The 18118-nt window shown below is 38.9% G+C and overlaps 1 protein-coding gene across 1 annotated transcript in view; it reads left to right on the top strand.

The window, feature by feature from the left end:
• The first annotated feature begins 961 nt into the window (after positions 1 to 961).
• The window catches only part of MACC1 (MET transcriptional regulator MACC1), a 35948-nt gene continuing 18791 nt past the window's right edge, over positions 962 to 18118 (top strand). Inside the window, exon 1 of the mRNA XM_058814053.1 lies at positions 962 to 1044. Coding sequence (XP_058670036.1) covers positions 1042 to 1044 — 3 coding nt within the window. The 5' untranslated portion in view covers positions 962 to 1041. The remainder of the gene's footprint in view (positions 1045 to 18118) is intronic.

Below are 18118 nucleotides of genomic sequence, written 5' to 3'. Positions count from 1 at the left end.
AACACTATTCATAAATATCCAGGATTCTGTCTTTCTCCATTTTTTAATCCTGTCTGACTTACACTTCAACTTTTTGAATGCATGTTTAGGAAGCCTGTGAAACCTCTTTCCATGAACTCTCTTTCTTCTGTGAGTCCTTAGAGTCATAAACCCACAGGTAGCAAATTAAAACAGGATAGGCAAATCATCCCTTCTCAAGTCCCTGTTACCTTCCTGTCACGTTTTTCTTATCTGTCTGTTCCTGTAACCTTTCTCCTTCTAAACTTTATTCTATGAAATTCTTAAGTCACTGAAAAAAACCGCCTGCAATATAACATGTGGGAAAATTTACTATTTCTTAAAGGATATGGGGCTAAAAAGGAACGTTTTTCTCCTCACCCTGCCAAATGTTTCTCTATTCCCTCCTCTGTAGATATGTTATGTTAGGCCACTGCCACCCCTCCTTCACTTGCTTCCTTATATCCAGTTGTCTGATTCTCTCGCATACACAGAGATGCCTAAACCGGTCATACAGGTTCAAGCAATTTCAGTCACAGTATTCACTGCCAGTAAATCTAATTATTTCTAACTTGACCTTAATCAGAAGGCCACTCTTTGAACCCCTCCCAGCAATTCAGTATATCTGCAGCATGGCATGTGAGAACAGAAAATCCTCAGTCTGTTCAGTGGCACACAAGGAGCACATGCTTCCTCCTTCTCCTCTGCTTATCTCTCTCCCCCCTAAGGTGAAACTTGCACACCACCTCCCCTGGTTTCAGGTGTAATCATAAACCAGCTCAAGGCAATTATGGGTAATGTAGTCCCATGGTTCACGCCTGTCTGTTGGAACCAGCGGTGCCAGGTTCCTGCTAGACTGCACATTCCAGCAGGCATTGCTCAGCACTCCCAAGAGGGAGGCTGGCCAGGTGTGCTCCGGCACCACCTGAACTCTGAGCACGCCAGAGTGTTTCAAAGCCAGAGCAGCAATAAGTGCTCCTTCAACAGTACTGATGTCTTGAACAAAAACATAATTTGGATCTAGGGAAAAGCTCTGTTTCCAGAATGGTGAGTTTGCTTTTGTTTTTCTTTCAAGTATCTTTTGCTGGTTACATTTAAAATGCATTGGAGGATCTTAAATATCAGAGTGGTTTTTTGCCTGGCACTATTGCATCAGTCCAGTACTATCTTTTGGCCATTGCTAGTTCCAGGTGCTACTGAAAAAGGTGCAGAACTTATGGACATTTTGAATTGCATGATATCGTACCCCAGGGTGATTTGGGATGTGTGGAGAAAGGCACCTGCTAAGTGTTGGTGATTACCTTTGTTGAGAACATAAGTAATTGTGACCCTCCTAAAATTTTTAATCAGTTTTAAGCTCTCCTTCTCTGTTCTTTTTATTTCTGTGAAATGAGCTGCTGTAGATTGGGGAGGGTGTGTGCGCATGCAACTCTGTGGGCTTTGTGGGTTTTTTTGCTGGTTGATTGGTTGGTTTGGTTTTATTGAAGCACTAAATGAACTAAAACAGTCCATGCTTGCAGCTGTTGGGTTGGCCTCCAGCTTTTGAGGTCAGAATGGTGAACACCCCCTAACAATCCTCCCTGAGAACAAGGCAGCCATTAGAAGTCAGAGAAAGAGACTTTAAAGAGCACATAAACTTCTGGACACTAAATTTTTCATTCTCTATTAAAAGAATCCTTGAAAGGTAATACCTTCAGCCTAAGTGGAGGCAAGACCTATCATGCTGACATACCTTGAACCACCTCCCTCTATGGCTAAAAAATAACAAGGAGAGTTGGCAGCTTGTAGAAATAGAAATATTTAAGTGAAAGACAAAAAAAAGAAACAGCTCTTGTTCTTTTCCTACCTATTATTACCACACAGCTAATACCATTTTTTTTCATATGGAGGTATTTTTTTTTTAAGAAGAAAGATCAAAATGTTAACAGCTTGAAAATAGTTTTTGACTGGCATTATTATAAAAGGGAAATAGGTGTCCTCCTGAGTAACTGATACAGGGAGAGAAGAAGTGAAGGACTTATTGCTACTGGGTAGATCTTGGGAGGCTAAAATTGCTGCACTGGCAGCACTTTCCCTGGCCCAAAATCATGTATTTGACAGTAGTTAATAGAAAAGGCCCTGACACTGAATTTACACTCTGAAAGCAGCTGCAGAGTGTCTGTGTTGGGTGGGACATACACAACAGGATTAACAGCACAAGTTCAAGCTGGTTCTTGACGTGTTAGAATCCAGAGTTTGGTGTTTGCCTTGGGTACATTAACAGCCGGGAATACCTACATTTGTATTCACTACTACAACAACAATATCCTGTGGGAGTATGTTCAACAGGCTAATTACATAGAGTCATAGAGTCAAAGAATTGCTTAGGTGGAAAAGACCCCTAAGAACATAAAGTCCAACCATTACACCAGCACTGCCACGTCTGCCACTAAACCATGTCCTTGAGAGACACACCTATGCATCTTTTAAATACCTTCAGGGATGGTGACTCCACCACGTCTCTGAACAGCTTGTTCCAAAGCTTGACAACCCTTTTGGTGAAGAATTTTTTTGTAATATCCAGCCTAAGTGTTACCTGGCACAACTTGAGGCCATTTCCTTCTGCCTTATTGCTTGCTAGCTGGGAAAAGAGGCTGACCCCCACCTCACTCTACAGCCTCCTTTTCAGGTAGCTGTATAGAGTAATAATGTCCCCCTTGAGCCTCCTTTTTCCCAGCCTAAACAACCCCAGCTCCCTCAGCTGTTCCCCAAAATACTTGCGTCCCCTTTCATCAACTTTTTTTGCCCTTCTTTGGACTTGCCATAGTATGTTGTAATAGAAGGTTTATTTAGCATTTAAATATTTGGTGTAAGTTCGTGTGCTGTCTTGCTTCCTTGTCTTTCTCCTCTTGTTATGAGAATGGCTAATTGGGTTCAATTGCACACTTCTTTGTTATTTAATGTTTTTGTAACTCTTTATCATAGTGATTTCCCCCTTTGGCCCAGCAATATTTGTGTTTGGTGGACTATCTGTGAGAGATTTCTATGAATGGTATCCAAGGGAAAAAATATCTTTGATGCTCACTATCTCTGAATTTGGATGCCATTCCTCTCTATTATTCAAAATAGATAAACTCAAGATCCTTGAGAAACTACGTGTGTTCATGCCACTGTAAACTTTGGCACAAGTCTCTGCAGGGAAGTCCACCCTTGAAATATGAATACAAATATGTGGAACAAACACCAAAAACTGGCACAGTGCAGAAGTATAAATCACACTGCTGTAAAAGGCAAAAGACTGGCTTTTTTTTGGACAGAACAGCCAAATATTCAGCCTAATCTGATGATCTCTAGAGGATGTCCTCCTGTCTGAAAAGCTGAGCTCTGAAGTAGTGGCAGCTGTAGTTCATCATGACATAGTGCATTTCACCACAGACATGGCGCATACTTGTAACAAAATCTGTAAAACAATAAGCGTAGTTCTGTCTGGAACTATAGGCTCTTCTATCACTTCTATTGCATTAATTGTAATTTATCTCACAGGTGGAAAATAAACCATGATAAATAAATAAAATAAAATAAATAAATAAATAAAATTTTCCACAATGGAAAATAAAATATGATTTGGAAAGATAAAAAAAGCCACTTGAATATCATCCCTCTCCTTATGTCCCATATACTGCTGCTATCCCCAAACGTTTAGTCAAGTTTTACCTTAGATCTTTTTAACTTCTATGGAAGCCTTATCTTCTCATCTCTTGCCATCTTTCTGGAATTATTTTCAGTTCATCTCCTCCAAGTCTGCAATTTCAGGAGAAAATAGGTAGGTTTTTCCAGAAACTGAATTTCAGAGTAAAATGATATCATATACTAATGGAAAACATGTAACTTCAATTACCCCTGCAATATTTTACCATCTTTTCATCTGCTTCTCAGTACAGATGAGTATCCCATTTGCATTTCTGCATATCCTTTGTAAACTGCTGAAGGTCATGCTTAAGCTTTTCCTAAGAAATTTCAACTAGATTAGAAATCAATGTTTATGAGTAATTTTAAATTGTTCCTTTGAGACCACATTTTCTTATCTACAACAAACTTACTCTCACTCTGGTTTTAGGCTTTCCTGTAGTTCTTCATAGTCTGCTGTAGTGTTAATAATCTCAGTAATTTTGGTTCATGAGCAAACACAGTCAAAGCATTCTCCACTGACTTTCCCTTTCCAGCCTCCAGAATTTCCTCAAAGAGCCTATTGTGTACTTCAATATGTGGGGTCACTGCAGTACATCCCTACCAAGGAGCAGTGGTGAAGCTGAATCAGGGCTTTGAAACACTGAAAGCACCAGAAAACTGAAACAATTGTGTAGCTTGTGGCAAAGGAGGTTTTGGGCTCTTCTTTGGTGTCCTTTTGGTGATGAGCAAAAGTTTTTAGGTTTGGAGGTACATGAAATTTTATAGAAGGCATATACTGATTATTTGCTGTAAGAGTAGGAGTCCTTTTTTTGTGCAGCTGAACTTCACCTTGTAAGCCAGCCTAATCAAGGAGAAGATGGCTATTTAGCTGAAAACTATATTATATGCTGCCTCTCCCTTGCTGTGTGAGTTACTCTGCAGGCTGAAATGCTCTGAAATCCCAAAGCCCAGAAGAGAATAATTGAGGCCTTATGTCTGGGATATGTACTTACAAAAGAATTTAGATGACAATTATTTGAGTCCAAAATGTAAAGAGTGGACTATGTGGCCATTTTCTTCAGCTCTCTCAATAGGGAAAGGACCTTTTTGAATTTTTAGAGAAAGTCTGCTTTCACTGGAGACTCAAAGTACTTACAAATCTTTGTATTCTTCTCTGCTGCACACCTGTGAGATGGAAAGCTGCCACCTCGCTTTGGGTAACTCCTTGAACACCATTTAAGCTCAGTAGTGGCTGGGTGCTGCAGAATGGGCTAGTCCCCTTTCTCATGCCCAGCCATTGCTCCCTGCAGGCCAGCACAGGAGGACACTGAGTCATTGTGCCTGGACCAGCTCCGGGTGGGACCAGATAAGCACCAGTGTTGATGCAAAGGAGACACAGGACTGCTGTTTTCTGGAGCAGCCAGACAGACAGCCACCAGTCAGATGGCATCCCCAAGACCAGGCTTAGCCTCAAGCACAGTGCCACATGATCTCATTTATTTTCTAACACTTTGAAGACTTGGGAGACTTGACCCTTCTTCTATTCCAGGCTTGCTCTGAACTAATTCTTTAATCTCTCTCTCTCTCTCCATGGAGGCATATAATATTTCCCTGCATTAAATAGGGGCTCACAAGTACTTAAACTGATTAAAATTATTCTAGATCATATTGTTTTATACTTTAATCTGCACTGACCTCTAGTTAGATATAATGATATTATTTCAGGTTTTGTCTGAACCTGCTAATAACTGCCAACAGCCTTGCTGGTCCATTGTGCCAGTCATCCTGTGATCATGCCAAAGGAAGCAGCTCCTTTCCCCTGGCTGAATAAGCTGTATCGCAAAACATTCGTGTAACAACTTGACAAGGAGTTGTTCAAGCTCTCCCCTGAGCCTACGTCTGTAAAAAATTCCAGAAGTTTCACAAGTCAATGCAAAGCTTGTGACCCATCTGTAGAAAATCCTAAAGCCTCATTTCTGTCCTATTATCCTAATGGGACCAAAGTTTGGATATGTATTTACATTTAGAATAAACTGTTTTTCAACATGCACTAAGCTGTGTAATTAAAAAGAAATGACATTGTCTGAAATAAGTTGGGGGAGGGACAACTGACAAAGCTTTGAAGTGGTTGGTTTATATTCATACATGATCTCACACAAGACCTCTGAGCCCTGGAGAAAAGGCTGTGATGTGATGATAACCTTCTTGGGTTCATTCTGATCCACAAGCTTTAGCAGGATGTCTGTAAAGGTGGGAGGAGTGGTGCACAGCAGGGAGACAAGAAATATCAATTTATTCATAGCACTGCTCTAATTCCTGTAGCACTAATTGTTACCTGTTGCTCTGTGTGAAATTATAGTGTCTCAAACACGAGTAATGACAGATTGTTCTGCTCAGAGACTCCTTTTCTTTTCTTTTCTTTTCTTTTCTTTTCTTTTCTTTTCTTTTCTTTTCTTTTCTTTTCTTTTCTTTTCTTTTCTTTTCTTTTCTTTTCTTTTCTTTTCTTTTCTTCTTTTCTTTTCTTTTCTTTTCTTTTCTTTTCTTTTCTTTTCTTTTCTTTTCTTTTCTTTTCTTTTCTTTTCTTTTCTTTTCTTTTCTTTTCTTTTCTTTTCTTTTCTTTTCTTTTCTTTTCTTTTCTTTTCTTTTCTTTTCTTTTCTTTTCTTTTCTTTTTTCTTTTCGTCTTCTATTCCTCTTTTCTGGCTTGCATTGAGCAGTGGACGCTAATATGGCAGAGCAGAAAAGTGCTACTAATCAGGAAAATATGTAGGAGAGCCCTTTGCACCTTGGAATTCCCTGATGTATTTTAACCAGTAATGATTGTACTGCAGTCACAAAACACACAGCAAAAGGTATTGTGTTCACTACTCACATGCTCCCCAGATAAGTAAGAACTTCCCTAGACTTTTCCTCATCTCATGCAATAAATAGTAGCAGAAACAGAAGGACAATATCTTGAAAGTCTGAACTTGATGGGAGTTGCATTTTCCACCACTGCAAATATTTTTCAATAGTAAATTGTATGAGACTTCTAAGTTTGGCTACTAGTATATTGTTTTACCAGATAAATGAAGATGTGGGAGAGAGAAACACTGTACGGTGTGTGTGTCTATATTTGTATTTTCCTGCTATGTGTTATACATAGCTACACTTGTATCTGATTTCTGCTCACAGCTGGAAAGGGAAGACAAACATAGCAGTGTCAAAAGCTGCCAGGAGGTGTTATGAATACCTGCCTTGCACCAGTTAATTGCCTTTTCAAGGTGTAGGCACTTGAGAGAAGGACTCTTGTGATATTTATGCAATATTTTCATCCCTTTGGTCTTAGTGACAGTTCTCTTCCCGTGGCACTTTCAAGTCCTGTTCCCATTCACAGATTTTCTGAGTGGTCTGGAAAAGCTGTTTGGAGATGGATTTTTAAGGAGTTAGCACTTGTTTACACAATTCTTACAGTAGGGGTGGAAGACATTGGAATATGGTTATCAGTTTCTTTGTAGTTTAGTCTTCCCATCCTGGTTTGGAGTTTGGACTACTTAACCTTTGAAGGTAGCCTTCCAACCCAAACGATTCTATGATTTTATGATATGTAAACTTGTTTATCTGCATTTCCTTATCTTGTGCATTAAACAATCTGTTAGTATGAGGCTCTGTTTTTATGTATTTGTACAAAGCTTAGCAGAAGGATGCTATTAATGCTAGTTCTATAAGAATGCCAATGAAAAAGTAAAAGAAAGCCCTGATTTGAGCCCAAACACAATATAAACACAAGCTCTCACGCTCAGAATTGGATTTTTTAAGCAATTTTCAGTTCAATAAAAAGTTTTACAATCACACAATTTGTCCACAATAGCATCTAGGTAAAATTCTATGGCCCCAATTCTTAATATGAGGAGGAAAGAGGATTGTCTTACTGGGTTTTTTTTTTTTGCTCTGAAACCTATGAATTAATCAAATGTAGTGATTCTTAAATTATCATAACCATAGGATTTTCCAGATTTCTATGCCTGTGGTGCCAAAAGCTGTGTCTTGTCACAGATAGGTCTATGAGGCTAATAGAAAAACCTAATTGTTTCCTAGGTGGCACATCATGCCTCTCCTAATATGGAGAAAGTGCAGCAAAAGCTCACTCAGTTTCCCTGTAGGCAGGAGGTTTACTTATGGATTATGAGTTAAGCCTCGGTTTTTTAAAATGCTGATCTCTAAAGAACTCTAAAATGAAGTTACTTGTGTGGATGCTAGTGATTCAACATACTGAATGATGATGATAGACAGTGACTTACCATTTTAAATATTGCTAAAATCAGCAATTTGGGATTAATCTGCGCTGTAAAATAAAATGATCTGATCCAGTTTTCACAGCAGAGCAAACTGTTTAGTTACATTTGTCAAGACTGTTGGGGCGTGACATCATTTCTTCCTGTGTGGAGTAAAATCTCCTGAAGTTCTAAAGATTAGAACTTGCACCATCCTAGACAAATATCTTCTTATGTTCTCATTCATGACCTTCTCTGTGATACTTTTCACTTCTGGTGGATGTGAGATCACTGTATAATAGTAAACAAAAAACCATTACATTATAGAAGGTGTTTAGATAATAATGATTCAAGTTTTGAGCAAAGTTGTGAGCAAAATTCCTAATATTTACAGATGAAGGAACCGATACAAAGACAACCCTGGGTGGTGATCTGTCAGGAGCTGACCTGAACTAACTTCATGCTGGGCCAACATTTGGACCATGCACGTCCAAGAATATTTGAAAAATTAAAGTTTAGATGAAGCTTTGGAAGCAGAATATATTTAATTTGAGTATCGATTGACATGCTTCATGCTTTTCTTTCCCTTTCTGTATTAGACAACTCTTTGTTGGAGAATCTCGTGTTCTGCAAATACCTGCTCGTCATCATCAGTGACCTGAAATACACATGAATAATTGCCATAAAAGGGAGGCTGAAAAACACGTTCAATAAATTGCACAATCAGGATTACATGTGTCTGTAGGACAGAGATAAAACAAATAACAGGAGTCTCCTGTCTCATTACAGCGAAGGAAAAATGCCTTAAGCAAGGTTACTTGGTGTCATGCATCAAAGTGCACATCAAGGTGTGTGCTTGACTTGCTATTTGTAAGCTAAATGTTAAAAGGATGTTTATGATATTTAGGACATCATGGCACTTGTATACCTTAATCAAGGAACCACTGGCAGTGATGGCAAGGATATATGTGCAGTGGTAGGAGTGAGCTGATTGACCTGAGCAGTCTTTCAACTGCACTGTAAATGTATTGTGTATGCTGATCTCTATAGAAAAACAAATCCAACACAAAATACAAATTTGTTTAGGAAAAATTGAACGGTGGAATTTTGCATATAAGGTTCTGCAGTATATCACATTACAAAACACACATTTTGAACCTTATTATCTTGAGGTGTAGGAGCTAGTTAAAGGTGTAAAACTCAAGACCTGATGCCAAGGAGGTGAGATGGGTAAGGGAATGCTTTGATCATCAAAGTCAGTGACCTTATGGAAGGGCTGCGAATTCTTCCTCCCACGTTGTGGTACAAATGGAGCAAGGGCAGTAAATTTATGAAGGTGACACCAGAAAAAGTTTTTCTTTAGGGCTGGCATTTGGAAAGTGTTCCTGAATAGGCTGAATTCTCTGACCTGACACATGGAAGGTGCCTTCAGGTTCCTAACGAGGAAAATCAAAGCACTAAAAAGCTACTGTAAGTGAGGTCTGGATTTTAGTTTATTTGACTTGTAACCTTGTATCTGATCCATTTCTGTCCAAAGCAAAGGCTGCTCTGCTGTTACTGATCAGTCTGAAGCAGACCAGCTAGAAAAACAACTCTAGCTGCCTAGAAACATAGATCCCAAAAAGAAAGGGCCTGTGCTGGTACCTGCAGGGACTTTGTACCCTGGGCTGTTTAGTGGTATTTGAGATGGATGTCTGCTCTTTTCAACCTGCTGTAGCCAATGTATGGGACACTGTTGGTAGTTTCCTCCAGCAGGGAGGGATTATCCTCCCTTCCTGCAAGCCAGGCTGTCAGAAAAACAACTCTAGACATCGCATGAAGATTTTATTTCCAAATAGTAGTTGTGAAATTAATGTGGTTTTGCAGGATGTTTAAATATCCTAGTGGTCACAAATCAATTTCTGTAGTCTGACAATAGCCTATAGAGCAGTTTCACTTTGTATACCACATGTTTTTCTTTCTTGTGAGTGGAGCATCACATGGCTACTAAGGTGGGTTTAGGTGACAAATGCCACCCAGGATTGGTTTTTTTGTTTGGTTGGTTTTTTGGTTTTTTTTTTTTTTTTTTTTTTTTTTTGGGTTTTTTTTTTTTTTTTTTTTTTTTTTTTTGTTGGTTTTTTTGTTTTTTAGGAAGTCAGTGAAATCATGGAGCTTCAGCTTTTTCAAAGACTTAATAGTATAACATATTGAGCATGCTTAGCCTTTAGAAAACTGAAAGGCAAGCATGCTCAGTATCTGTGAATGGTGATGCAAAACAAAGGATTGAAACTAGGACTGTCACAAGGTTTAGGAGTTGCCACTTTTCTTGGGGAAAATTATTTTCTGCTTGTAAAAGTTCTTGGAAAAAGGCAAGAATGGTTGGAGTTGTGGATTTGTTTTTGTTTTGGTTTGGGGTTTTGTTTGTTTTGTTTTGGGGTTTTTGGTTTGGTTTCTTTTTTTGTTTTTTTGGGGGTTTTTGTTGTTTTGTTTTGCTCATTTTTTATTTATTGGAAGGGAGGAAGGAGATAGGGGCAGACCAAGGGAGAAGCTGGACATAATATATGGTATAAATGCTGTGATTCTATCTAAGAGTTACTGATCTACAGCCTTTCACTTCCACTGGAAAGGCAATAACTTCAGTTGTGGTGAAAAATGGTAAAGCTTGCTGAGACAGAAAAATTGAAATAAAAGTCTGGGCAGATATTTTGAACTGATGGAGTATAATCAGCTGCATTTCTGAATCATTGTTCTGGTGATTTTCTGCAGGGGTATCTAAGAGACTCTCTTTGGGAATTTAATAAGTTTGCTTTCAGTCCAACTTTCTAAGCAATTTGTGACTACATCTCTTCAGCCACTGCTTTTATTTCAGGATGCCAGTCATATTTTTTAGGACAAATGAAAATTTTTCTGCAACTAAACTGACTATTTTTTTTTGTATGTAAAAGGATAAAATTTAAAATTTATGATAATTTATGGGTTGATTTTTTTTTCCCCTTTGGCATGTGACTGAAGTGGAGAGTCTTTTCTATTATAGAGCTTGAGCCACTGACATCCTCATTTTCTGTCCTATGCTCATTCCCTCAAAATCTCTAACACAATGTCATAGCCAGTGAACCTGTGTGGAGATAGGGAAGGAAATAAGAAAGAATAAAGCAACAGCTTTCTGCCTTCTTTTTCTTTGCACCACTGCCATATTAAATGCAGAGAAGGAATAACTTTAAGTTATTATTAACATTAGTTTTCTTCATGGCAAATGGTATGGAAAAATGTTCTGGAGCTGTGTGGGATAGATTTCTTGTATCATTAGGCACCCATCAGTGTATAGTGCCAGGTCAGACTATTCCTGAGCAATTACAACTCTCTCAGCTGCTTCATCAAATTTTGCCCTCAGTGATGTTGGCTCAAAAGGAAGAGCAGGAACCAGTGGGAAAGTAGGGTGCCTGTCTGCTGATGGACAGGGATGTCAGGAAAAGCAAGCTGGAGCTCTGCTGCTGCTTTTGGGGGGAATAGAGACAATGTGAGATAAAAGTCAGCACAGGAATGCCTGGGTTAACGTGGTATCCAATTTGTTGTACAAACATTTCACTGTTTAATTTTGGATATCAGCCAACTGGCTGGTGAGAACCTCGGGAATAACTTCTGTGTCTGAGTTGTTCAGGGAGAATACACAGCCTTAAGATGCTTCCAGGGGGTAATACTATCAATTGCAATATAATAGTGTGGTTTTCCTGGATGGGAAAACTGGCTTTCCACTGAGGTACTTCATCTAGGCTAATTGTGTGCATCACCAGAACGAGAACTGCTGCTGAAAACACAGTTGGATTCTGTGGTGCAGTGAAAAGAATGAAGGTGGTTAAAGAATATAGCGATGGGAGGAAGAAGAGACCTGGAAAAATTATCTCTTACACTTCTTGCTCTCACTTCTGTAAAAGAAGAAATTGTTGAAGGGTGACCATAACTTCTGCATAAAAGTGGATGAGATTGAACATGTTATTCTGCCTATTGTACTAAACATTAATGACCAAAACATAGATGCCCTCCTCTAAACAGGTAGGAATAGATAGTACAATGAATGAGCCTGTAAAGCAGCTAGATTTGAAAACTAAATTTGCACACAAAAGGGCATGCAATTTTTTGGAAATTTGTTGCCTCAAATCTTCCCAAACTTGATTGCTCCTTCAGAAAAAGATCCCCAGTGACAATGACCACTCTATTTAATGTTTGGGTTTTTGGGTTTATTTTTTTGGGTTTGTTTTGGTTAGGTTTGGTTTTGGTTTTGGTTTTGTTTGTTGGGTGTTTTTTTGTTTTGGTTTTGTTTTGTTTTGTTTTGTTTTTTTAATGGAGTCATTTTGGTTTTAAAACTTCCAGCAGTACTGGAAGTAGCAGTTCCTAATTTTCTTAGTTAGAACTTCTTTCTTTTTCCCCTGATATGTGCAGTCTTCTGTAATTAGAGATGGATCATTAAATTGGACCTGATATTGCATGACAGTTTGTCTTTGTCTGACTTCCTTTGCTGGATCTTTACCATTTTACAGTTGATCTGGCAGTCATATTATTTCAGTGAAAGTATTCAGTTCAGAGGTTCAAATGTCCTTCATTAGTACAGAAACTATCCATTTAAACATGTATCCTATTTGATAGAAATAATTGGGCCTTTTCTTGTCAAGAGAACGTGTGATTGTTGTGTAAAGGGAGAGTCTGCAGTATAATGAGAGGTGCTGTTTTTGGCTTTTAGAGAACAAAATTCATTTTTATGAACTTCCCTCCCTTCTTCCCTTCAAAATTGCGTTGTCAAAAATAACTTTAAAATATTGGCAGCTGTAACTTAATGGACAGCTCAGACTATTATTAACAACACAGGCACAAATGGTTTAAATGCAATGATGTCTCACTTCTGGAGAAAAGATCCAACCAAACCTGGGGAACTGTAATTGCCATAAAAAGCAACAAAGGAAAATTGCACTTTCTGCAGTTTATCTTGAAAGTTGTCTCTGTGATTAAGACTCCCTTTCTGATGCTCTTTTTGCCATGTTCTTCCTAAAGTGTCAAGGATTATTAAACAAGTTCTTCAGTCAAAACAGATCAATACACAAAAAGAAGGTTACAGTCTTTCCTTGTGAATATTACTGTGATCTATCAAACATACTATTAGTGCTGGTACATGTTCTCTGTGCCTGTTATGTGGCCAGTCAAGTAGAGCAAAATGTAGTTTATGGATGCATTGAAGAATGATTATGCTTGCAGTTATTAACTCTTTGAACTAACCTCTAATTATAACCAGAGGAATCCTTGTCAAATGGATTTACTTTCTTCTACTATATTTAATATAATTATTTTTCCCAAACAGGTAGTTACCTGTTTTATTAATTTTTTCCATGTTGAGCTGATCACGTCACACATTTTCCATTGTTTCTGCCATCTCAGTATTTATTTTCCTTTATATTTCCCAAGAGAAATGGAACAACTGATTGACATGTATCCCCCCTCTTCACAATGCCATTCTTTCCCTACACAACTGGGGTATTTTTTTGCTAGTTTATACATTTTGAAAGCTTGCCTGAGACAGAGTAAACCTTGCAAAGAAAAGTCTTCATGTGTGTTACTCTGTTAATTCATTTTTTGGTTGGTGTGTGTGTTGGGGTTTTTCTGTCCTCACTCCAAGTTAACCAATATCAAACCAAAGTGGTTCCATGTGAAAAGGTTCAACTGACAGTACAGACTTTCTGACATGTTTTTCCTTTGTGTTGAGGCAGAATTCTGTCATGCTCATGGAAATAAGCTTTTCTAGCACCTTATCTCATCAAAAGCACAGCACATTGTAATGTCCACATTGTAGTGTCCCCCTGTATCCTTCTTCGTGCACTCACCTCAGTTTGCTGAAACGAGGACACCAGAAGCCTAAAGGCACCTTTTATATGCCTGGATATCAGGTTCAATTTCCTGCAAAGCTCTTATTGCATATTTGGCTCATGCATCTTTAATCTACACCTGTCCAAAATAAAGTGTCACTATCCAGGCAGCACACTGACAGGCAATTTAGTTCCACAGTTGGATGTTCAAGACTGGATCCTGACACAGTGTCACCCACATCACTTTGTCATAACATTCCTAGACTGAAGTTGCAGAAAAACCATCCTACGTATTTGCAACATATCCAGATTATTTGGGTGCTCAAAGTCTGCTGTTAATATTAATTACAGTAATAATTTCAAGAGCTTTAAGAGCTAATGAGCAACTAAAACACTGGTCTTTCTCTGTGGGTGGTTTCCTTAATGCATTCTGCTTTACCCTGATGCTGTGAAGAGAGCACAGCTTTTGCAGGATCTTTTTATCACATCACTGGGTCAGATGAGATGTTCAAATTTTGAAAGTCAGGAGGGATTTCTTCCCTGCCTGTGCTCAGTCCTTAAATTTAAAAGCAATTATTTCTATGAAACATGTAACTCAGAAGTGCCTGATTGACAATTTCTATGGAAGAACTGAAGAACTACTTCACGACTTGACCTGAGTTTGATTATCTGGAAAGTGGATCCTTTGCTTGCTTTCTGGCTGGATAGTAGATGTGCTATTTTCTATACATAACTGGAAAAATCTGGAAGAGTGTTGCCAGAATCAAGTATTTGGGACAGAGGAAGGATGCTTTTTTTTCCTTTTTGGTCATGCCCCAGTGACTCTGAGGCATGAAAAGGATTTCATCTTATGCTACCACTACTTCTGTCCCCCACCACTGCTTCCTGCCCTCAAAGACCTCAGCCCAAAGCTGACTTGTGGCACCAGCAGACAGGCTCAGACATGAGCCTTTCCCAGGGCAGGACATAATGAACACTGTGCAGGGCTGGGAGCGCGCTCTAAGCCCTGCTAGTGGGCAGATGTCTCCACTTGCCACTGACAGGCAAGCTGCTCAGTCAGAGACCCAGCGTGATTCCTGCAAGCAGCCTGGATGTGAGAAAAAGTCTGGCTGAGTGGAAAGAGAAGAAGAAATCAGGGTAATGAAATATAGAGTACTTTGGAGGTATCATGTACTTAAAAACCTGTGATCACAGCTATAGTTCACAGGGATCTAAATAGCTAACAGAGATTTTAAGAATCCTGGTAGCTCCCACTTCTCTAGGTTGATTAAAATTTTTGATAGCTGAGGTTTCTGTGTCATCCTAGCAACATTAAAAGTACTTAAGGAAAAGCAGCAGGGCTCTGGTTCACAGGCATAATGTGGTAGATAGACTTTGCCTTGCTCTGCTATGTTTAATGCATGAGTTATGGTGTCACTGAAACATTTGTGGCACCTAGAAATGGAAATTTTATTTTGTAATGAAACTTCTAAATTATAGGTGTTCCTTACAGAGTACTTTCAATATCCACTTTGAAGGAACAGCTGTTGGCTTCAGTCAGTAGTTCAACATTACAATACTTGTAGTATTTTAATCTCTGTGAGCCAAAAGTTGTTTCACAGAACCTCCAAAAGTGAAGAAACTCACTGTGCTTCCAAAGCATGTACAAGTATACACACTAAGTGAGAATTCAGTGTGATTTTTCACTATTGTTTTCATAGGTGTAAGGACTATTGTTTTTATAGGTGTAAGGACATCCATAGAAGAATTAGGCTAATAAACTTGCAATGTTTTCTCTCTTCATGAAAAAGAAAAAATACTGCAGTTTCATAGTGCAAAGGTAATTTGTTAGTGATATCTTTATTTTCCCTTCCCTGTTCTGGAAGAAGTTATTAAGAAGTAGAATGCAACAAGTTTCTTTTTTCCTGAGGCCTGAGTGAAACAGTGGAGTATTTGAGAGTGGTAACTAAAATCTAAAAGATAACATCCAAACTTGACTACACATTCTGAGGCTTTTGGAAAGCAATATTCCCAAATGTGTGGTTTATAACTGAAAATAAACACTCTACCACTTATGCTTATAACAAGCAGTTTTAGAAGTGTAGATGTGTGGAAGGGAAGGATACTTGCCTTGTGGAGGGCGTGTGTAGAATATAGCTATTTTTGTTTGCATAGTGTTCCCCAAACAGGCTGAAAAGCAGTCAGTTCTGGATTGTGCAGACTTGAGCAGAGCCTATAAAAACCCACCTGCAAAATAGTGGAAATGTACTGAGAGGATGACCCACTTCAATTCCTATTTTTGTTGTGCTGAGAGTACCACCCTTTAGCTCCAGCTCAGGTGAGGCATTATAAGAGAGATTTTGTCAGTTCCAAGCAGCCATGTAGACAAATGTTGGGTCTGCAGAAAGTCTAAGCCCTGGCTTCAGTGTGAATGGCTCTCCTGTTCCCACAGGTTGATAAATTTTCAGAACATCAAAAAAGTAGGTACCAAACTTGGCAGCTGTTTAACAACAGAGTAAACTAGTAGATATATCTATTGAAAATTCCTTTCTATAATTACAGCCAAAATGGCAAGATATTGGGTCATACTAAATTAATGTTTCTGTTGAATATTAAAAGCCAATTTTATCTCTGCTATAAGCGAGATACAGACACATTTCCTTGATTGCCTCACATGCAGCAGGCTAAAATAAGTCAAAGGCTCCCTCACTTCAGCTGAATGTTCCATTTGCTATGCTGTACTGCCACTGCCTACAGTACAGCTCTGTCATCAAAGATTTGTAACTTGGGTCCAAGAGCCTTTCATTAAACTCTGAGCTGCCAAAAGCTGTTCTAGGCCTCAAGAGCCAAGGGACAGTTAAAATATGGCTTATTACTGTAGCTAATGTTTACTCAAAAATATATTAGTCTGCTGAGAAAGGGCAGTGGTTTACATTTGTTGATGTCCTTCTGTTGGCAGTCCTTCTGAAACACTCCCTATTCTGTGTATTGCTGTCTCTTTAGAATTCATTTTCTTCTCTCTGTATAATAGAATTTAAATAATTCAGTATACTTAGTATTTGGTTAGATGAGGACCATTTTATTTTACATTATGATGCACTTACATTTCTCCTTTTTCAGAAAGAAACTTGAAAGTCTAACAACCCAATCCACACAAGTAGGAAGTAATTTTCCCTCATTTAACCCAAAAGTGAGCCTTAGGAATGAAACATGTCACCAACACCTGTGTCTGTTTCGTGCTCTGTCACTGCTAATGCATGAACTTCATCCTTGACACAAAGGCCATGGATCTTTTTGAATAAGGGTAGCATTGTCTGTGTGGGGAACATGTAGAAATCCATGGGGAGACACGGCCACAGAAGAGCTCTGTTCTTAACAAAACCTGCTTTTGAAGAAGGATTAAGGTAGAATGGAATATAAATTGTTAGTGTTTTGGTCTGGGATGTTGATACTTAAAAAACACAATGGAATGTGTTCTTTCTTATTTTTGAAGGCAAAGGCAGTGGGAAGGTCTTTGCCTTTGGGCTTCTCTTATTTTCTTCATTACCACTGTTTTAGACACAGCAGGATATGTTTTTTTTTTGGTAGTGAGACTGGGAAAAAAAAAGGTGCACTTGAATTTTGTAAAACCTGGATGAAATTTCTGGAGGCGTTTTATGCAGCAAAAAATGCCGTCTGCAGCAAATCTGTCTCCTGACTTCTGTGAAACTGAACTTTCTACCCAAGACTTTCTTCTTCCTCTAGGGCATCTACTGCATTTTTCTTCCTCTGTAACAGTGCTGCCTGCAGTGCTCTGAGTCTTGAGTTACATGCTCTCATGGGTCAAGCAATCCTCAGCAGAAGGCACCTGGCAAACTGTTGCATGCCCTCATACAAGTGCCACATCTCTCAGCAGTCGCTCAGGTTCACTCACTGGTCACCTCCACAGCTGATCTCTTTCCAACCTCTTCACTTCTTCACTCCCTCCTGACTTCCCACTGTGAATTGATGTGCCATCAGTCAAATAATTCCTTGCACCATTAAGCACTTGTCAGTTTACATCTTTCTTATTCAGTTGCTACAGCAAATGAAAAGCTTGGTCTCTGGTTCTCCCTATACACAGTTCCCTCTGTTTGCAGAGAAAGCTTTTCATACCTTTCCCTTTCAGTGTTTATCAGTATGCCTGTTTATCCCATATGCATCCACCTCACTTCTCTTGTGAGTGATTGTTCAGAATTTGTTCAGGTAAGGCCCTAGTTAATAGGTTTCTGCTACCAAAAGTTTAATTTGGGTTGCTATTTTATCACAGAATGTATCCATGGAAAAGGGTAAGCCTTTGCTTTTCTTATTTTCTTAGTCTCATAGAAAGAAACTGGGTCTTTAGTCATTCCCAGCACTCAGGCTGGAACAGAGAAGAGGTGGGACCCAACCCTGGT

Source organism: Ammospiza caudacuta, chromosome 1, assembly GCF_027887145.1.
Source record: "Ammospiza caudacuta isolate bAmmCau1 chromosome 1, bAmmCau1.pri, whole genome shotgun sequence".
NCBI classification, from domain to species: domain Eukaryota; kingdom Metazoa; phylum Chordata; class Aves; order Passeriformes; family Passerellidae; genus Ammospiza; species Ammospiza caudacuta.
The sequence above is the reverse complement of the archived record's forward strand: the minus strand, read 5'-3'. Positions and strand labels throughout refer to the sequence as shown.